The 20,664-nt window shown below is 52.5% G+C and overlaps 6 protein-coding genes across 6 annotated transcripts; 5 read left to right on the top strand and 1 right to left on the bottom strand.

Moving 5' to 3' along the window:
• The first annotated feature begins 1,220 nt into the window (after positions 1 to 1,220).
• BO66DRAFT_388417 (putative MFS phosphate transporter) lies at positions 1,221 to 3,916 on the top strand. Its single transcript, XM_025646550.1, has 3 exons — positions 1,221 to 1,824; positions 1,902 to 2,069; positions 2,126 to 3,916. Exons 1-3 carry the CDS (start codon positions 1,508 to 1,510, stop codon positions 3,636 to 3,638), a joined length of 1,998 nt encoding a protein of 665 aa, XP_025508180.1. The 5' UTR covers positions 1,221 to 1,507; the 3' UTR covers positions 3,639 to 3,916.
• Positions 3,917 to 4,222: 306 nt separating this feature from the next.
• On the top strand, positions 4,223 to 6,143 carry BO66DRAFT_341303 (RCC1 domain-containing protein). Its single transcript, XM_025644432.1, has 4 exons — positions 4,223 to 4,366; positions 4,467 to 4,769; positions 4,818 to 5,027; positions 5,109 to 6,143. The coding sequence occupies exons 2-4, from the start codon at positions 4,677 to 4,679 to the stop codon at positions 6,003 to 6,005; spliced, it is 1,200 nt and encodes a 399-aa protein (XP_025508179.1). The 5' UTR covers positions 4,223 to 4,366; positions 4,467 to 4,676; the 3' UTR covers positions 6,006 to 6,143.
• BO66DRAFT_341300 (putative DNA repair protein rad9) lies at positions 5,671 to 7,783 on the bottom strand (the record flags this gene model as incomplete). Its single annotated transcript, XM_025644431.1, has 7 exons — positions 5,671 to 6,099; positions 6,156 to 6,215; positions 6,288 to 6,904; positions 6,969 to 7,184; positions 7,250 to 7,385; positions 7,451 to 7,606; positions 7,670 to 7,783. 7 exons carry the CDS (start codon positions 7,781 to 7,783, stop codon positions 6,073 to 6,075), a joined length of 1,326 nt encoding a protein of 441 aa, XP_025508178.1. The 3' UTR covers positions 5,671 to 6,072.
• Positions 7,784 to 8,034: 251 nt separating this feature from the next.
• Positions 8,035 to 10,244, top strand: BO66DRAFT_468188 (uncharacterized protein). Its single transcript, XM_025652632.1, has 7 exons — positions 8,035 to 8,296; positions 8,368 to 8,628; positions 8,688 to 8,818; positions 8,885 to 8,929; positions 8,991 to 9,138; positions 9,198 to 10,126; positions 10,175 to 10,244. Exons 1-7 carry the CDS (start codon positions 8,160 to 8,162, stop codon positions 10,216 to 10,218), a joined length of 1,695 nt encoding a protein of 564 aa, XP_025508177.1. The 5' UTR covers positions 8,035 to 8,159; the 3' UTR covers positions 10,219 to 10,244.
• A 287-nt stretch (positions 10,245 to 10,531) lies between these two features.
• BO66DRAFT_417590 (DNA-directed DNA polymerase alpha catalytic subunit POL1) lies at positions 10,532 to 18,071 on the top strand. Its single transcript, XM_025649689.1, has 14 exons — positions 10,532 to 11,042; positions 11,160 to 12,887; positions 12,939 to 13,496; positions 13,550 to 14,290; positions 14,348 to 15,227; positions 15,762 to 15,798; positions 15,866 to 16,047; positions 16,149 to 16,231; positions 16,294 to 16,838; positions 16,907 to 17,057; positions 17,116 to 17,181; positions 17,285 to 17,393; positions 17,490 to 17,705; positions 17,794 to 18,071. Exons 1-14 carry the CDS (start codon positions 10,659 to 10,661, stop codon positions 17,922 to 17,924), a joined length of 5,811 nt encoding a protein of 1,936 aa, XP_025508176.1. The 5' UTR covers positions 10,532 to 10,658; the 3' UTR covers positions 17,925 to 18,071.
• Positions 18,072 to 18,535: 464 nt separating this feature from the next.
• On the top strand, positions 18,536 to 20,337 carry BO66DRAFT_147452 (DEAD-box ATP-dependent RNA helicase DBP2). Its single transcript, XM_025642117.1, has 4 exons — positions 18,536 to 18,689; positions 18,756 to 18,946; positions 19,003 to 19,971; positions 20,028 to 20,337. The coding sequence occupies exons 1-4, from the start codon at positions 18,631 to 18,633 to the stop codon at positions 20,210 to 20,212; spliced, it is 1,404 nt and encodes a 467-aa protein (XP_025508175.1). The 5' UTR covers positions 18,536 to 18,630; the 3' UTR covers positions 20,213 to 20,337.
• The last annotated feature ends 327 nt before the right edge of the window (positions 20,338 to 20,664 follow it).

The raw sequence follows: 20,664 nt of genomic DNA, 5'->3' as shown, positions 1-20,664 counted from the left end.
CTTGACAGCGCACGCAGCGCACGCTCTCTCTTTCCCATCTGGGAACAACTAAGTGAGCCAGCCAGATTGGTCCAATTGATGCAGGTCGGTCTTTTTTGCAGCGTCGTGATTATTCTTAGATCCAGATCCAATAGATCCCCCGTCTTTTTGTTATCTCCCCCGGAAATTTTCAACAGTCAAAAAAACGGAGGATGATGCCACCACCACCATTTGCCAGCAATTCATGGTGACTTCGGGGCCGGCCAGGCGTGCACCTCTGCAGCTTTCGTAGTGGGGTTGCGGTTGCCAACATTTCATTGGACCGAGGTAAATCCGGGCGGGTGATTCTAGAAGGCGGTCAATGTCGATCGAAGGCGATTCTGCCCCCACGTGCGCTGTTGATTGGCCGGCGGCGGAAGTTCTGCAGTGGGAAACGCCCCTCACGCCCGCCTTTCCGCACCAAGGTTGGTCCTTCGTCTGTTCCTCGGCGGGCTCAACCTCAACTGACTTCCGCCACAATCACCGTCTACCACCAGGCATTATTATTATTCCTGAGAATTATTCATTAATCCATAATCCTAGTTTGACTGGATCCTCTGGAATTCGTCCTTTGGAGGGATAATAGATTTTCATTTTGATTCTCATGCCACCCGACGAAAGTCATAACAATATTCGGATAGATGGGTTTTTCCAATTCATCCGGGTGGATGCGGGTGTGGTGGGTGCAATTGATTCTCGGAGGAAGAAACTCTGCCCGGGAACGGCAAGCTGGATTGGAAACCTCTCCTACCTACTACTGCCACCACTGCAGTACTTACTAGGTACCGATGACCGACGACCGCCCCGTCCTGAACCTCTTCTTCTCTCATGGGAACTTTCACCCGCTCCGGTCTCTCCGGTCGAAAAGCCGCGACACAAAGGCCGAGAGGAAAGAGAGAAAGTGGCTCCAGTATTCAATTACCTATTCAATATCCTTAACTGGGTCTAGGGCCTAGGCACTGGGGCTGGCGAGAGTCCGCCTTCCTGCATCCTAGTCTAAGTCGACTAACGACTTGCAGCGCAGTGGAACCCTTCTTTTTTCCTTGGGATCCACTCCGCTAAAACTAATTCTTACTTCCCCACCCGCCCGCCACTACAGTTGGATCTCGCACTACCTACCAGACTACGGGCTACCCAGAATTTCCCCCGTCGACCCATGAACCACACACACACACACACACACTCCCCCCCTCCCTCCCCCCCAAGACCGGCGTCTGGCTTATCACGTCCCACCATTTGCACATGTGCCTGGGGCGTGACGGTGGGCTGTTGCTGGTCCGCCCAGCCCAGAGATTTTCGGAATATAAGATTGATGGCCGGCCGCTGTCCAACAACTTGGCCTGCATCGTGTGTGACGCCTCCATCACGGTCAACGCGCCCGTTTTCCCCTTCTCTCCTCTTTAGGAGACCTTTCTAAGAGCGCCTCTTCTTCTTGTCCGAGTCTTGTTGCGACAGCCAAGTCGATTATCATTCCACATCGTCCGACAAGATGGCAACTCTCGGTGCTCAGGCCCCTCATGGCCCCGACATGACTGGCACCCATAATCCCCTCGAGGACATGGATCTCCACGAAAAGGGTGCCTTCGATCAGCTCATTCGTCCCGATGACAGCTATACGCCCGATGGTACCTATTGGGCCGATCTGCCCCTAGTCAAGAGAGTCAAGTTCGTTGGCTCCTACGATGCCCAGGAATCCAAGCGTGAGCTTCGTGGAATCTGGGCCATGATCAAGGAGGATCCTCTTTCTCCTGTCTCTTATTATTTCCGGAATATGGTCCTGCCTGGTGCTGGTCTTGGTCTCGAAGGGTAGGTCCACCCCCTCCAACGACTATTCCCGAAGGTGCCACCAGTTTTGCTCACATTGCTTTTTTGCGCCTATCCAGTTACGTGCTCTTCTCTATCGGAAACATCAAGCCCCTCTTCCAGAATTCCTTCAAGTCCTGCTGGAAAGAATACGAGACTTGCGACAAGCAATGGATCTACGCCATCGACTACCTCGAGATTCTCGGTATCATTGTCGGTCAGATCTTGGTCGGTATTCTAGGTGACTGGTATGGTCTTCAATTTGAATCTGTTCGGACGGAGTATCGCTGACCACATGATTTAGGGTCGGTCGCCGCTGGGGTTTAATTCAGGATGCTACAATAATGCTTCTCGGTCTGATCATGCTTATCGCAGCTTGGGGTGTGAACGAGAATGGCTGGATCATTTGCTACGCCTGGTCTCTGTTCGTCTACGGTGTTGGTGTCGGTGGTGAATATCCCATGACTGCCACCAGCGGTATGGAGAATGCCGTCGGCTCCGGAAAGGTTTCGACCAAGGAGGATCGTCTCCACCGTGGTCGTAAGGTCACCAGCGCTTTCTTGATGCAAGGTTGGGGTCAGTTCTTCAACCAGGCTATCTTGATCATCTTGCTACTGATCTTCCACCATGGAAGCGGTAGCCCTCCCTACTCCGCCGTTGCCGCTCAGTGGACCTACCGTATCTCCTTCGCCATTCCCGCCGTCGGAACCCTGTGGCTGGTCTACTACCGTGCCTACCACATGAAGTCTGCTAGTAAGCAGCTGGACGCCGCTAAGAAGAAGGCCTCTGTCACTGGCTATGATGTCAATTCTCTCAAGCTCACTCTCAAGTACTTCGGGCCTCGTCTTCTGGCCACCACCGGCGGTTGGTTCTGCAATGATGTTTTCTTCTACGGTAACAAGCTTTTCAGCTCCGAGTTCATCGAAGTTTTGAGCCCCCATAACAAATCCATTATGCCTACATGGTTGTGGAGCTTGTGCAATGTCGGTGTCTCGTTGGCTGGATACTACTGCGCCTCTTTCTTCGTGGACAACAAACTCTACGGCCGCAAGTGGATGCAGATGATCGGTTTCCTGATGTGCTTTGTTATGTTCGTCGTTCCCGCCTTCCACTACGATCACTACATCCAGCCGGAGAACATCCACGCTTTCCAGGCTATGTACTTTCTGAGTTCCTTCTTCAACCAATTCGGCCCCAACTCGATCACTTTCTTGGTTGCCGCCGAAGTATTCCCTACTCCTATCCGCGCCTCGGCTCACGGTATCTCCGCTGCTTGCGGCAAACTCGGTGCCCTGTTGGCCTCGGTGCTGTACAATTACATCGGCACCCGCACCAAGTTCTATTTTGTGCCCTGGTGGGGTCTGGCCGGCATGGTTCTCACCTGGCTCTTCCTTCCCGACACCACTGGTCTGGATCTGAAGGAGCAGGAGCGTCGTTGGCAGTACATCCGTGAAGGCCGTGAGCAGGACTACCACGGTCCTGCTATCCACTCCAAGCACTTGTCTGTCTGGGAGCGTCTGCGCGGCGTTGGAAAGAACTACAACGCCGAGCTTGACTACAAGCAGAAGGTCGAGGAGTTCCGCGCTGAATGGGAGTCTGCCATGGCTCGCAAGATGGATGAGACTACCAAGGGCGAAGACTACCTGCAGGACACCGACGAGTCTCTTCTGGAAGGCCACGTCCACTCCTACTTCCACCGCACCAGCCCTATGTTCCGCGGAATGGACAAGCCGGCCACGAGGGCGGATAACTTCGCTCTCCCTCCGGCTGCGCAGGATGACTCGGAAGAGTCCTTCAATGAGAAGACCAACCATTAGGATATGTTGAATGATTCCCTTTCTAGCACTTTGAAAAGACCATCGGCGTGATGCATTGCATGTGGCATACCCCAATCCGGGTTGATGATGCCTTTGACTCTTCCTTTCTTGCTGTTTCACAATCTTTGTTTTTCGAGCGAGTGGTTTTGCTTGGTTCTTGTTGTGGCTGTACACCTCCTCCCAATACCCAGGTACATAAATACCTACTTTTAAGTATATAGAAGCTGATTAATATTGCATCCTCCCCAATGCTGGGAAATACATACTTTTCATCCTGACTTTCTTTTCTTTACATATGGCCTCGTAGTATCCTTCGTCTCCACATCGCTACCCTAGACTTGGAAATTTTACAGTTTCATCGGAGGGCAAGTTACATCGTCCTTTGCCCCCACGGCGTTCTCGCACGTCGTCATTGCCGGTCTTCCACTCTGCCGTTTTCGGCCGACCAGGATTCTGCCGGATAATTGCCCCCACTAGTTCGGAAGAGGTAAGCGATAAGGAAAGGCGGTACATTCACTACCTTGTTTATCGCTTCGTTATCAGTAACAATAATATTCCTGCATCGAATTTCCTCTCCACCCCCCCTCGTTATCACCTGCAAGATTATCTGATCTTTGGTGCCTAGGTAGTCTAGTCACTGTCCTTTACCCTCGGTTAATTCTCTTGTCTTGTGATATCAAAAAGGAGTGCTCTTCTGACCGCTAAAGAGAACAAACCAAACCTGTGTGGTCTGTCTATCCTCTCTCATCCCATTCATCCATGATAGTATTTCCTTGCTTGCTACTTTTCATACGTGACACGAATTTATCTAATCTCTTTTTCCGTCAGGGGCAGCAGCTAGTAATTTGATTTGCGACTGCTCCCGAAAGAACGGGGGATAAGATCACATCACAATCCATCCACATTGCTGTATACCGACTGAGTATTTTTCCCCCGCGGGGTGGGCAGTATACCCTCTCGATCTGTCAAGTCGCTGCATTACCTGGCTAGAGCAAGGCAAGCCATCTCGGGAACCGTCACGGAGTTTGGAAAAAGGTTATGCCCCTCTTCGCGTTCGGATCGAATGGCTCCGCCCAATTGGGGCTGGGGCATGCGGAGGATGTCTCTGTGCCGACGAGATGTGTTTTCGAGGTTGCGGAGGATGCGGAGGATCGCCACCAGGATCACCACCAGGACCAGGACCATGGTGAAGGTGAATGTGCAGGAAGTGGGCCGCAGGGAGCCGACGTGGTTCGTATTGTGGCCGGGGGCAATCATACTTTGGTGGCGGATCGGAGGGGCAGGGTCTTTGCGGCGGGGTGGAATGGGGATGGGCGGTGTGGGGTATCTTCGAAGGAATATGGAGGCCAGGGGGAGGGGGAGATGGTGATGCGGTTTAGGAGGGTGGTTGTTGTTGCTGGTGATTTGGGGGGTGGTTCGGGAGATGGTGCTGGTGCGGGTGGTGCAGGTGCAGGTGGTGGTGGTGGTCAGGTCTATGATACGTTCACGGGGGTGGCTGCTACGTGGGAGGGGACGGTCTTGGTCGCTTCTGGCTTAGAGAAGGAGGAGGAGAAGGGGGGACAGGAGAGCAGGGATCGAGTGCTTGTGTTGGGATCGGGATTGAAAGGGGAATTGGGATTGGGGAAGGGGTGTCTCCGCGCGAGTGCGGGCGGCGTCGCGATTCCGGATTTTCCGCCTCCCGGGGTCAGGGTGCGCGCGGTTGCGAGTGGGATGGGCCATACGGTGGTGGTGCTTTCCGATGGGAGCGTGTGGGGTTGGGGCGCGGCGAGGAAGGGCCAGTTGGGGGAGGCCAATATCCCTGACAAGGTGGTCTGGAGTCCCCGGAGGATTGAGGGGTGGGAGGGGTTGGGGTTCCCGGCGACCGGGGCGGCGTGTGGGCGGGAGTTTACGGTGATCATGGGCGATCCTGCTAGGGGGGAGTTCGCCGTGCTGGGCGCGGTGGATGATAAGTGGGGGATTCGCTCGGGGGTGTCTGCGTCCCAGGTGCAGGAGATGGCACTACGCGCGGGAGGCTATCGGGCCATCGAGGTCAGTTGGCATGGCGTCTATGTACATTTGAACAATGGGGAGGTGGTGGCCTGGGGCAGGAATGATCGCGGACAGATTCCATCATCGACCAGTACCGGGGACTTGGGGCACGGCCAGGTGGTGAGGGATCTGGCGCCGGGGAGCGAGCATCTTCTTGCGCGGTTGGATGAGCGCACGGTCGTGGCCTGTGGTTGGGGCGAGCATGGGAACTGTGGTCCCGATACCGATGCGCAGGGCAATGTCAAGGGGGAGTGGAAACGGATTCCCCTGCCAGATGGCGAGTCCGACATTGTGGGCGTTGGCGCTGGTTGCGCAACAAGCTGGATCATCACCGCCTAATGTTGACCCCGACGCGGTTGGAGGAACCGTCAAGTGGCTGACAGCTGGCGCGGCGATGCTTGATTGCTTAATCGAACAGACCGAGGCCATGGAGCTGACGGTGTTAGTTTCCTCGTCAATTTTTCAAGTGGACAGGGCACCTAAAGTTACCTGTGATATGCGCTGGGTGGGCGGGATGCCCGTCTCCTCCTCTTGGCCTATTTCGGCGGCCTCCGACTCCTCGTTGGGCACCCGTGTCCTCAAGCTGGCGGTGAAAGTGTCCTTTGTTATCAAGTCAGTAACCAGCTGCCAATGGAAGACGGTTAATGCTGGGAGTCGTACTTTGTCACCCGTGGCATCCCAGCCAAGCTCGTCTTCGGCTGGAGCCTCCTCGTCATTCGACACGTCCCATTGTCGGTCATCATCCGCAGGTACGAAGAGACTATCGAATTCGACCGGCGGTTGAGGTCTCTGGGATTCTGCGGGGGTCTGCGAAGCTCGAGCGGACGTTCCGGTGAGAGGGCGGAGAGATCGACTCCGCGAGGACGGCGGCGGCATTCGACTTGCGTCGGTAGCAGTGGGCCTCTGCTGACTCACTTGCACAGGAGCTGGGGTCTGTCGAGCAGACAACTGTGGCGCGGCGGCTCGAGACGAGCTTGGCCCATCGTCCCCGACGGCTTCACCTCTCGTCATTAAGGTGAACTCGGATTTGACACCCTCGAGTTCGTATGCGAATTGCAGCGGGCGGCAGGGAGTGGTGAACCGGGCGGTGAGTCTGGCGTGGACAATATCAGCATGCGCAAGGACAGCCTTGAAGTCCTTCAGATTGATCGCAATGTGTCGATTGTCCTCGGCCAGGTAATACTCAAAGTCCCGTTTGTCGATGGCCACGGAGGTATGCACTGGTTGTCGCAGGATCTCTGCATAGAAGGTATTCGTTAGCATATATATGGGCGAGCAGACTTTTAGTTGGGAGATCTAAACCTTTTCCGTCGGCGATTTTGGTAGTGAAGCTGGTGAAAACGGTCTTGCCGTGCTCGGAGTAAATGTCCAGTTGCTCTGCCGACGGACCGAAGTGGTCGGTGACTTCTTTCAGAAACTTGGGCTCGATGCTCCATTCATTCGTCGCTCTGGACCTGTCGAATGTTGCATGCTGAACATAGACGGGCTCGTACGTGAGCTTGTAGAGTTTGATGACGCCTGAGTTGTCAGCATCCTGGCGGGAGGAACAAAATATGCTTGCGGTAGAGGGTAGGGTTAATCACCAAGTCCGCATATCAGTCTGATGACGAGGCGGCATTCCGTCTCATCGGGATTGTCTTGCAGCTCGAACTCGCATCGTTCGACCGAGGTGTCCTTGTTGCGGCCACTTGCTCTTCCTTTGAAGACGGACACGAGGGCCTATTCCAATGTTAGCTGGAGAAACCCCCCTTGGTGGTGGTTAATTTGATCCGAAGACCACCCACTTTGATCAACACCTGGCAACAGAACTTATGTGATTGAACGCCTGCAGACATGTTGCGTCTATCTACCCCGAATGAGTAGGACTCGAAGAACTTGTCTGCATCAAAGGCGAAGGCGGCGTAGGCTGTCTTGGTGGAGTTCAAGACGCTCAAACGAAGCTTGATTTCATCTGTGTGAGTCACTTCAGGACTTTCAAGCTACACAAATAGAGCATCACGTACCAGATCGAATTCGGCTTCGAATGATACATTGTCGCCAAATCTACCCAGGCACATCAATGCATCGTGTAGTTGATAGATCGCCTCCGGGGAGAGAGAGAACGATAGGGAGGCCATGTATGCTTTTTATCGAGAATGAGCGGGGAGAATGCGGATCACGAGCAGTACTTTTGTGTCCTTCTCTACACCCTCCGATTTCTTATCACGCAGTTTATCACGGATTGTCTTTGTTTGGTCCTGGATAAGTTCTCCATGGCTGATGCAAACCCGCCGCACGTCGACCGCAAACACGACACGAGATTACATAAGCGCGTATCTACTGGAAGGACTGGCGGCCCTACAGTATCTCTCCTTCAAAAGACAACCTTCAAAGAACCCTTCCCGCGCGAGGACTCAGGGCCAAGCACTTCTTATCAAAGCATAATACGCCTATTGAGCTGTCTTGGTTAGTTAGTGGGAATTCTTAAGGAATTGGGAGCTCTGCGCTGCGAAGATGGGATTCGCCTTAGCCGATGACGTACTTTGTATGATCTTCGATATCCTGGGAGATGAGCGAGACCACAACAGCTTATTTCAATGCGCCATATCCTCGAAATACATGACCGCCCACGCGCTAGCTGCGTTGTATAAGTATGCTTCCCATCCTTTGCTTTTCCATTCTCCGTCCCCATGAGGTGCGTTTTTGCTAAAACTCCCTGCAGGGTGTGCCATGCGTCACCCGTACGGGGTGGAGGGACGGAGGATGAACAATTTCTCAACCCGCGCAGACGCTTTACATTTAATGCATCCTTGAGGCGTGAGGTCGACCCCACCGTACGGAAGTGGGCAACCTTATGGCGATCCATTGTTTTATCGGCTTTGGGTCAGACCTACCTGCCTTACTACAGCTATCTTCGTTATCTAGATCTGGATGATCTGGGAGATCTGCTGAAAGATCCAAATTTCAGCGGGCAGATACGGGAGTAATACATGCTCCAGATACCAGCTATCGGTGATCAAAATACTGACGGGCTGATTGTAGTGACTTTTTCATCCCGGAACTGTCAGAGATTGTTTCTTCCGACTACCAGTCGAAAGGCAACAAGCGGCTACGGTCGTCGTTCAAGGGCCCCGATCCCGGTGCCGACTCGGTCAAGCTTAAGATTGGTTCCGGTCTGTCTGTCCCTTCTTGACTCCATATGACGATGAGATATGAGATGAAGAGCTAACGCCAAACAGCGATTGTGAAGAAAACGGCTTCTATACGAGGGATGTCGCTCAATGGTAAGCCCAACGTCTAAGCGTGGCCAGTGTATGTTATGGGTCTTGCTAATGGCCTTTCTAGTCCCCCCTGAAACACTATCCGAATGGGTAGGGGGACTGCCCTTGCTGCAATCACTAACGGTATGGTCTGGCGAAGCTCTAAGCGAACATACTGGTGCCCAGCTCCGTCATAACTGCCCAAAATTTAAGCACCTCACCATATATTCATGGTATAGACCCGAATATGCCACTGAAATTCGCCCTGGTTACAGTACTGACAAGTGCGCAGGAGAGACCGTCCGCCCACAACCGCGGAAGCTGAATCCGAACAGTTTCTCGACCAGTTAAGGCCAAACACATTGGAAACTTTTGAACTGATTAGCATGAGCCAGCTTGGGCCTCGCTCCATTGTGGGTCTGGGCTCACACCGGCAATCGCTATCAGAATTGAAGTTGACGAGCCTCACAATCGATGGCATTGCACAACTGCCCTCTTTAGCAGCCCTTCCCTCGTTGAGGGTCCTGACTTTAACCGACTCGGTTCCATCCCCGCGGGATGAGAGATTCTATACGATTGTCTCGCAAGTTGCCGAGTGGATCGGCAGCTGCAAATCAGTGCGGCAGCTGGAAGTGAGACGATTTGTCGATGACCCCTTCCTGTTATCACAGACATTGACCAGCGATGGGTTCAACCTGACTAGTCTTTCGTTGTCTCGGTATAACATGTCAGGTGCCCAGGCCTTTCATGAAGCCCTTGCCTGCCAGCAGACTCTGCGAACTCTCTGCCTTAGCGGCGAAGCCTCCTTTTCCAACCATGACAACGAGGTCCTAGTACAGGCACTGAGCCAGCTGAGTAAGTTACGTGAGCTGGACCTGAAAGACATTTCCGACGGCTTTTCGCAAGATCATGTCATGGCCTTGACCGCGTTGCTTCCCCGCCTGGAAAAGCTTTGGATAAGCGGCGACTTTTTCGACGATACCGTTTTTCAGGCATTCACACATCTCTCGAAGCTGGAGAGTCTTGTAATCCCCGCCTTCAGCAAGTTCACTGCTGATGGAATCCTTGACTTTATCTCGCAGCTAGGGCCCGGTAATAAAGGCTTCAACCTGTCAATCCTGAATGCAGTAGATAGTACTCTGACCGAGGAGGCGCAACTCCTGATCAGTGAAACTCTGAAGGCGAATCTGGACGGGTCCTTTGACTACGGGATTGTACCAGGTAAATATCGGGGCTCCATTTGTGTCGGATAACGCTAACAGATAGCAGTGGAAGATAGTGACATGAGTTCAGAGGACGGGCTATATGTATGACATTGTCAATGTTAACTTAGTCCTGCAGCAAATTAATTGAATCCTTGACGGTGACAACATAATTTTTCATCAATTGTGTCAGTTCTTGATTTAAGCATCTGGGATTATGTAGATGCCTTTCCGTAGATACAGATGCGTTGGTGTTCACCTACTATAATAGGCAGTGTAAAACCACTTTAACGGGATTGGTGGGTTGCGCGTCGCAACCGCGTTTCCGAAACGCGTTGAATCTGCCTCTGCCTCCGCCTCCGCGCGATTCCCGCATTTCCTGTCGGAGCAACAGCAGCTGGCATTGAACTCTCAGCCCCCCTCCCTTCCTCAGAACCCACTTTCTGACCCCATTGTTATCCTAAGGCTTGTTCGAACTTGATTTGACCAAGTGAACGGCATTTCATGGACTCTAGCTCTTCATAAGAAGAACCAAGGACAGTCGGGTCGCCATGTCTGCCCGTGCCAAATTAGCAGAGCTGCGCGCTCTCCGCGCCGCGGGCAAGAAACGCCTTTCCACGTATGAGGTGGAGGAACAGGGCGATGTCTACGAAGAGGTCGATGACGAAGGGTACAAGAAAATCATCCGCAATCGGCTCGATCAGGACGACTTCGTGGTCGACGATAACGGCGAAGGATACGCGGACGACGGTCGCGAAGTGTGGAACGAGCGCGGCGCCGACTACGACAGTGAAAGCGAGGACGATGAATTGCCTGCCCGGAGCAAGGCTGCCAAGCGGAAACGTGAAGAAGAGAAGCAGAGGAAGGAAAAAATCAACAACGGGATCTCGAAATACTTCAACAGCGGGGCTGCGCCGTCCGCCCCGAAGCCCAAGGTGAGCTTTTTTCCTTTTTTTTGTCCCTCGGGTTAAGGTTACGTGATAGCTTGGAAGTTGGAGGAAGAGGGTCTAGAAACTGGGCTTTGTTCTAACTTGCAATTTTTTCCACTTTAGCCAGTGGCTACCGCAGAGGATGATGCCTTCATGGCTGACCTCCTTGGAGAGGTCGATACCAACGTCGTTCCGCAACGCCTACCAACCCGAAATATCGTCAAGTCCGAGACTCGACGCAAAGTCCGGATCCTGTCCCCGCCGCTCTCGGACAGAACGCGAAAGGATGCGCATATCAAGAAGGATGAGAATAGTGATCCGGTTTCTCCGGTAAAGGATCAGTCGGATACTAACATGGACGACGACTATGATGATGGTCCGCTTCCCAACATGGATGATGAGGACTTTCCTATGAGTGACCCAATGCCTTCATCGCCTATCAGCAAGGCCATCGAGAGGAAGACAACGGCTGTGGCGGTCAAGGTAGAAGAATCGGACGAGGATGACACCGACCTGATGGAAGTCACGCAAGCTACTGGACAGAACGAAGCCAAGGCAGCAAGTATCAACATGGCTGGGAGCCGACCAGTGCCTAAGCTTAAGAAGGAGTCTTATCCTTCGATCGCCAGCTCTTCTCCCGTCAAGGCTCTACCAGACGTTGATGCATCTTGGAACGACGTCCGAAGCAAGCTGAACGTTCTCAGCAGCCCCGCCCACTCTGAGATGCGAACCTTCGGAAAACTACGTCCACAAGACGTTGTTGAGGAGGATGGGAGCTTACGTATGTTCTGGTTGGATTTCACTGAGGTCAACGGGAGCCTGTGCTTGTTCGGAAAGGTGAAGAATAAACAGACAGGCTCCTATGCCAGTGCCTTCGTCAAAGTCGACAATATCCTCCGAAAATTATACTTTCTTCCCCGCGAGAACCGTCACAAGCACGGGCGCGAGACCGATGAAGAGGTGGATATGGAAGATGTCTATCGCGAAGTAGACGATATGATGTCGAGGTTGCGAGTGGGAATGCACAAGATCAAGCCGTGCACGCGCAAGTATGCGTTTGAGGTGCCCGGCATTCCGAAAGAAACGGATTATCTGAAGCTTCTCTACCCTTATGATAAGCCTGCATTGCCCATGGACGTCAAGGGGGAGACATTCTCCCACGTCTTCGGAACTAACACGGCCTTGTTCGAACAATTTGTGCTCTGGAAAAACATTATGGGTCCATGTTGGCTGAAAATTGAAGAAGCAGACTTCTCGGCTGTCAACAATGCCTCCTGGTGTAAGTTTGAATGCCAGGTGTCGAAGCCTGCGCTCATCTCTCCGGTGCCCGATTCCGAGAATCTGGACGCACCGCCTCTCACATTAATGAGTCTTTCGTTCCGCACGCAACTCAACGTCAAGGAGAACAAGCAAGAGATTCTGGTGGCCAGTGCCAGAGTTTACGAGAATGTCTCTCTCACGGACACTACTCCCCCGGAGAAGCTGCCTTGCAAAACTTTCACGGTTATGCGGCCGGTGGGCACCTCTTACCCCATGCACTTCGAAGCCGAAACCCGGAAGCAACGAGGTACATTCATGCTGGAAAGGAGCGAGCAGTTTCTGCTCAGTAAATTCCTGGCACTGTTCGAGAAGATGGATCCTGATGTCCTCATGGGGCACCAGCTCCAGGAAGTCGACCTCAGCGTTCTTCTCAACCGACTCAAGGAAAAGAAGACGCCAGGATGGCATCGCCTCGGGCGACTGAAACGTGGAGACTGGCCTAAGAACTTCAACAGGGGTGGAGGTTTCTTCGCTGAAAGGCATTTGATCGCAGGACGATTGATGTGTGATGTGGCTAATGACATGGGCAAGGTAAGTTTCAGTGACAGCGGTCACAAAAGGATATGTGCTGACATTTGATAGTCTCTGATGATGAAATGTCAATCTTGGAGCCTGACAGAGATGTGCGAACTCTACTTGGGACAGGGCAATACGAGACAAGAACTAGACACCGAAGCAGCCTTGAAATCTTGGGCTACCACGAAAGATGGTCTCATGAATTTTGTGAACCATTGTGATGCAGACACTTACTTCATCGCCGCTCTTGTCTTGAAGCTGCAGATGTTACCTCTAACCAAAGTGCTCACCAATATTGCTGGTAACTCCTGGGCAAGGACGCTCAGCGGTACGCGCGCCGAGCGGAACGAGTACATTCTCCTCCACGAATTCCACCGGAACAAATACATCTGTCCTGATAAATACTCTTCCAAGCTGTTGAAAGCGGAAGAGAAACTCCAGGAAGGTGACGAGGACGACTCGGCGGATAAGAAAAAGAAGGACAAATATAAGGGTGGTCTGGTTTTTGAACCCGAGAAGGGCCTTTACGACCGCTTTGTCCTAGTCATGGACTTCAACAGTCTGTACCCGAGTATCATTCAGGAGTATAATATCTGCTTCACGACCGTGGAACGGACGGCAACTGTGAGTTTATGAACTCGACCAACCACTGAACGCCTACTCACAACTCTATCTAGGCCGAGAATGACAAGGAGGAGAAAGTACCCGAGGTCCCGTCGTCAGAGCAAGAGCAGGGTATCCTGCCCCGCCTAATCGCAACTTTGGTCGGTCGTCGACGTGAGGTGAAGAAGTTGATGAAAGACAAACGCGCGACGCCTGAGCAGCTCGCTCTCTGGGACACTAAGCAGTTGGCCTTCAAGCTGACGGCCAACTCTATGTACGGATGCTTGGGTTACACGCAGAGTCGCTTTTATGCTCGTCCCTTGGCCATGCTTACCACCTTCAAGGGGCGTGAGATTCTCAGAAGCACCAAGGAGCTGGCGGAGTCGAAACAACTCCGTGTCATCTATGGTGATACTGACTCCGTCATGATCAACACGAATATGGACACTATCAGCGATGCGATTAAGGTCGGTGAGGAATTCAAGAAGTCGGTGAATGAGCGTTATCGACTATTGGAGATCGATATCGACAACATCTTCCGTCGTCTCCTCTTGCATGCCAAGAAGAAGTACGCTGCCGTCAACATCACAGAAGTAGATGGCAAGTACGTTGACAAGCTGGAAGTCAAGGGTCTCGACATGAAGAGACGTGAGTACTGCTCACTGTCGAAGGAAGTTTCTCAGAAACTGTTGAATGAGGTTCTCTCTGGCGAGGACCAAGAACTTGTTCTTAACCGGATCCACGACTACCTGCGCGATCTTGCAGGCAAGATGCGAGAGTTCACTGTCCCTGTGCAGAAATACGTGATTTATACGGTATGGAGTGTGGCTTTGAGGACAGTAAAGACCAAAGAATGCTAACGTTTCTCCTAGAAACTCTCCAAGCGACCTGAGGAATACCCCAACAAGGAGACAATGCCTCCAGTGCAGGTCGCCCTGCGCGAGCTCGCTCGAGGAAAGACAGTTCGTCCCAATGACGTTATCTCTTACATCGTGACCAGTGGGGATTCGGAAACTGCATCCCTCCCGCCGGCCAAACGTTCGTATACACTGCCGGACGTGATGAAGCCCGACTCGGAACTCAAGCCCGACATCGAGTTTTATTTGCTCAAGCAGATCTTCCCGCCTATTGAGCGTCTATGTGCTCCTATCCCCGGTACTGATGCTGTTCGGTTGGCGGAGTGTTTGGGCCTCGATGTCCGCAAATATCAGATCAACACTTCTACTGGAAGCAACCAGCAGAACGCTGACATCTTCCCGCTGGAATCGCAAATTCCCGATTCGGTGCGTTTCGAAAGCGCAGCTCGACTCACCCTCACCTGTCGGTCCTGCAAGGAGAAATCAGTGTTTGAAGGGTTGCTCGGGTCCGTTCATATGTGCACAGCCAATGGCGTTATCTGCCCCAACCAAGCCTGTCAGAAACCTTTCTCGGTTTTGACCATCGTTGCGCAGCTGGAAACTCAGATCCGGGCCCAGACTTCCAAATATTATGAGGGCTGGCTTGTCTGCGACGATACGGCCTGCGGTAACCGGACGCGTCAGATCAGTGTATACGGGCACCGCTGCCTGGGTCCCAAGGGTCACGCTGAAGGTTGTCTTGGTCGCATGTCCTACGAGTACACGGAAAAACAGATGTACAACCAGCTGCTCTACTTTGCCGGACTTTGGGATGTCGACAAGGCTCGAACTGCGGCTGAGAAGGAGGGGAACGCGGAGAAGAAGGACAGTGTGGCAGCGTTAGTCGAGTTCAACCGTACCCGGTTTGGAACTGTCAAAGGGGTCGTGGACGCATATCTAAAGAAGTGCGGACGACAATGGGTTGAAATGGATAGTCTGTTCCGCTTCATGTTGCCATGATTGGTTTTTCATAGATCTATTTACATTTGTACATATCAGCAACTTTTCTGTTTTAGTATGTGGACAGCGGGTATTACCAGATTTGGAACAACGGCATGATGAGGTGAATAGGCATGGATTCAATTTTGCATCTATGGATTTTTAATGTACGGGTATCATGTAGGAAGTAGTTAGTAAAAGCATAGTCGAGAAATCGGAGCTGTTGTTTTTTTTTGTGCTTTTTTTTTATTTTTTTTTTATTTTTTTATCTTATCAAAAGCCGGGCCCCGCACTCCTCTCCTCCGGTCCCCGATCAGTGACTCCCGCCATCCATTGCCGGGTTGACTCGCTCGGTGTGTAAACATCTGCATCCCCATCAATTATCTCAATCATTCGGGGCAACTCGATCCCAATCTGGGCTACTCGACTGTTATCATGTCGGTTAAGAAAGTTCTGGTCATTGCGGGGTCGGACAGCTCGGGTGGCGCGTACGTCAAATTGTGCACGGTTCTCTCCAAAGGCCTGGTCAACTAATGCAATCAATTCTGACATCAGGGGTCTAGAAGCGGACCAGAGAGTTCTGGCTGCTCACGGCGTCTATGCACTGACCGCAACCACCGGTCTTACAGCGCAGAACACTCTGGGAGTGCAAGATATCTTTATCATTCCGCCTGAATTTGTCAAGAAACAGATCAATGCTGGCCTCGAAGATGTCGGTGCGGATGTAGTCAAATTGGGTTCGTTGTTCCTCACCTCCTCACCATTGGCTTTTCTGGCTTCAGCTCATTGAAAGCCGCGCCGGTTATATCATGCGTGTGCGTGCGCTGACTGGCGAAAGGAATGCTCTCCTCCGCGGAGACAATTAATGTGATTGCCGAGGCTCTGGTCACGCATCAGATTCCTGCGGTGGTGCTGGATCCGGTAACTATCTCCATTCCCCCAGTATGCAGTGTATGTTCACCGGTCTGATACTGGGACTACAGGTCATGGTGTCAACAAGTGGATCGCAACTGCTCCCTGGGGCCGCTGTACAAGTCCTGCGGTCGAAATTGCTTCCCCTGACCACCATCCTCACCCCGAACATCCCAGAAGCTCTGCTACTTCTCAAGGACTCCGGAATTGATGTTTCCGAGCCTACTGACCTCCCTGGAATGGTACAGCTGGCCAAGCAGATCTGTTCCTTGGGCTCAAAGGGAGTCTTGCTCAAGGGCGGTCATTTGCCCCTCACAAAAGATCATAAGACCGCGCAAAATCAGGAGGATGCGTGCATCGTCGTTGATGTACTGTATGATGGCGAGGAAGTCACCTTGTTCGAGACGGACTTCCTCATCTCGAAGAACACGCATGGCACGGGCTGTTCGCTGGCCTCGGCCATTGCGGCCAATCTCGCCCTCGGTAAGGGCATGAAGCGGGCCGTCCAGAGCGCTGTTCGGTTTGTTGAAGCCGGTATCAAGACCAGCTTTGATATCGGCAAGGGGAGTGGGCCGATCAACCACTTCCACTCGTTGTATAGCCTGCCGTTTGCACCGTGAGTCACTTGCCCTTTTTTACTTCTGAGAGAAGGAGTTGAGCATGTGTTGCTGACGAGTCATTCAGCGGTCGTTTTATAGAGTATGCGCTGGGTCGTCCTGACGTTCAGGAGGCTTGGAAGAAGTTTACGGAGCATGAGTTCGTCCGGCAGTTGGGCGATGGCACACTTCCTTTGGAGAGATTCAAATCATATCTCGTTCAGGATTATCTTTACTTGGTATGACATGTCGAGCTTTTCTCCCTTGACGAGATCCAGTGCTGACGAACTGAACCAGATTCAATTTGCACGGAGCAACGCTTTGGCTGCATACAAGGCGGGGAGCATGGAATCAATCGCCGCGGTATGTTTTTAAACACAAGCGCGCTTCGATCCTACTCGGGTGGAGGGTGGAGGTGTCACCAGGTGGTCGACCAGCCAAGATACTGACCATTTCACGCGAACAGTCTGCGCAAATTGTCCTACATATCCAACGCGAAACAGCGTTACACCTAGATTACTGTGCCTCCTTCGGACTGACCAAAGAGGAAATGGAGAAGACTCCGGAAACCATTGGTGCGTGACCCATTCTCATTCCGTCGCCGACGACCATAACCATACGTTACTCGGTGCAGAATAGCTGACGGGGACACTGTTGTTACGTACGAGCAGCGTGCACTGCGTATAGTCGGTATATCCTCGACGTTGGCCAGTCGGGAGATTGGCTCGCCCTACAGATGGCTCTTGCGCCTTGCTTGATCGGCTACGGAGCTATCGCACAACGACTCTACACGGACAAAGATTCGGTGCGGGAGGGTAACCGGTACTGGAAATGGGTTGAGAACTATGTCGCCGACGACTACACCGAGGCAGTGCGTCTGGGGTCCGGTAAGCAAGACCACCTTGGGGATCTCCCTTCCCTGCAGGAGGCGAAAGCTGGGGGCGATGGGGGACCCGCTAACATGACGAATTCTAGAATTGCTTGAAAAGCATATGCGAGAGGTCTCGCCCAGTCGGATGGAGGAATTGATTAAGATTTTCGTGCGGGCGACGGAGTTGGAGATCAGATTCTGGGACATGGGTCTGGGTGGTGGCGAATCTTGTTAGCAGTGGGACTATTCACTCTTTCAGTTTCGAGATGACGGACTATGGTAAATATTGCTTTGGAAATGGAGAGATATTCAAGATTGTGTATGAGTAGAGTATATAGCTGAGAACCGGACTACTAAGCATGACGATCGACTTGGATAATCAATGATGAGATACTATTTATGAGCATGTGCATTATGTACAGAAAAAGTGTACAAGGAGTTACAAACAAAGAGGCTGTTTCACCCATTGAAAATGAATGGACTCAAAGTCACTAAAAGTACCCAGCCTCAATGGACCAATTAGTCAGAGTGCCAGTTAAAAAAAAAAAAAGGCGGTGTTAGTTGCCTCTACGCTATGCCTGATCAGGCGGTGTTTTGCCTCCAGTCTTTCTCTTTTTTTTCTTCCATAGAAAGATCCCGCCTTTCCCTCCCCCCCAAGTCGCCTTCCTTTTCTTCTTTTTCTTCCTCCTCCTTCCCTCCTCCCATCCTCATTCTTCTTTCCCCCCATCCTATAACACATCTCTTTTTTCATCTCTCTTTCCCTCCTATCTGTCTCTTACTCCTTATCACCTTCTTTTGTCATATCCTCTCGTCTCCTAGAGGGTTTGTCGCATCGTCTGATCTTATCTTCAGTCGTTTCTCTCTTTCTCACCGTTTCCTTGTTTGGCTTACTCTGCCTTCCAATTCTAAAAACTTCAACTTCACACAACAAAAACCTCAGCATGTCTTCCTACAACGGCGGCGGCGGCGGTGGCGGCGGCTACCAGCGTGATTCTTACCGGTATGTCATTATTGGGATTCCTTGTGTTGTTCCCTTCTAGGTCAGCAGTAGTTAACATCTCAGCAGCTCCCGCGGCGGCGGTGGTGGCTACGGTAATGGCGGCGGCTACAGCGGTGGTGGTGGTGGCTACGGAGGTGGTGGTGGTGGCTATGGCGGCGGTGGCTATGGCGGTGGTGGTTACGGTGGTGGCCGTGGAGGCGCTGGTGGTGGTGACAGAATGTCCAACCTCGGCGCTGGCTTGAAGAAGCAAGAATGGGGTAAGTTCGCTGGTTCCACTTCCGTCCCTTTGCAGTCACTTATATGAATTTACCAGACATGGACTCCCTTCCCAAGTTCGAGAAGTCCTTCTACAAGGAGCACCCCGATGTTGCTGCTCGCTCCCAGCGCGAAGTCGACGAGTTCCGCAAGAGCAAGGAGATGGCTGTCCAGGGCAAGAACGTCCCTCGCCCCGTTGAGACCTTCGACGAGGCTGGCTTCCCTCAGTACGTCCTGAGCGAGGTCAAGGCTCAGGGCTTCGATCGCCCCACCGCCATTCAGTCTCAGGGTTGGCCTATGGCCCTCTCTGGTCGTGATGTTGTCGGTATTGCCGAGACTGGTTCCGGAAAGACCCTGACCTATTGTCTGCCCGCTATCGTCCACATCAACGCCCAGCCTCTGCTCGCCCCTGGTGACGGACCCATTGTCCTCATCCTTGCCCCCACCCGTGAGTTGGCGGTTCAGATCCAGGCCGAAATCTCCAAGTTCGGCAAGTCCTCCCGTATTCGCAACACCTGTGTCTACGGTGGTGTGCCCAAGGGCCCTCAGATCCGCGACCTTAGCCGTGGTGTTGAGGTCTGCATTGCCACTCCCGGTCGTCTGATTGACATGCTCGAGGCTGGCCGCACCAACCTTCGTCGTGTCACTTATCTCGTTCTGGACGAGGCGGATCGCATGCTGGACATGGGTTTCGAGCCTCAGATCCGCAAGATCATCTCTCAGATTCGCCCTGACCGTCAGACTTGCATGTGGTCCGCCACTTGGCCCAAGGAGGTCCGTCAGCTTGCATCTGACTTCCTCAACGACTACATCCAGGTCAACATCGGTTCCATGGACCTCTCTGCCAACCACCGTATCACTCAGATCGTCGAGGTTGTTTCCGAGTTTGAGAAGCGTGACCGCATGATCAAGCACCTTGAGACGATCATGGAGAACCGCGGCAACAAGTGCTTGATCTTCACTGGTACCAAGCGCATCGCTGACGAGATCACCCGCTTCCTCCGCCAGGACGGATGGCCCGCCCTCTGTAAGTTTTCTTGACTCTTCTTCCTTTCGAAATATCAGCTAACATTTGTGTTTCAGCCATTCACGGTGACAAGCAACAGCAAGAAAGAGATTGGGTTTTGAACGAATTCAAGACGGGCAAGAGCCCAATCATGGTGGCTACCGACGTGGCTTCCCGTGGTATTGGTATGATGATATTGCAAACTCCCCCCCTCCCCCTCCCCTCCCCTTCCTTTGTCGCCTACAAGGCACCACCCGATTGAGGTTGTGTGACAATGGCACGGTGCTCGACTCTCTTCCACCCTAAGTTGGTGTTTAAATGACTCGTCCAGGCTATGTCGGGTCTCCTGAAATGGTTCTCAAGCCAGGAGAACCTTGGACTCACAGTGCAGTGTAGCAGATGTTACTAGTATCTCTGTTCTGATTCACCCGTCTACAACTTGTGATCTCGGTTGGTAGAGAGTTGGGGTTCTTTCTCTACCGACCTATTGAACGCTGCATTCCAAGGTTGCTCTAGGACCGCGATTTTGCCACCCCTTGGACTCGTCCACTACGGATCTTCGATGAAAGTCCCGAAAGAAGAGAGAGTGATGCATCAAGTCTCACACGACTGAGAATGGGCACCTCCTCGGCCACGTTGCTCGCTTGACTAATGCTCTGTTTGCTAACGTTACATGTTTTCTTAAAGATGTTCGCGACATCACCCATGTGCTGA

Source organism: Aspergillus aculeatinus (assembly GCF_003184765.1).
Source record: "Aspergillus aculeatinus CBS 121060 unplaced genomic scaffold BO66scaffold_4, whole genome shotgun sequence".
Classification (NCBI taxonomy): domain Eukaryota; kingdom Fungi; phylum Ascomycota; class Eurotiomycetes; order Eurotiales; family Aspergillaceae; genus Aspergillus; species Aspergillus aculeatinus.
The sequence above is the reverse complement of the archived record's forward strand: the minus strand, read 5'-3'. Positions and strand labels throughout refer to the sequence as shown.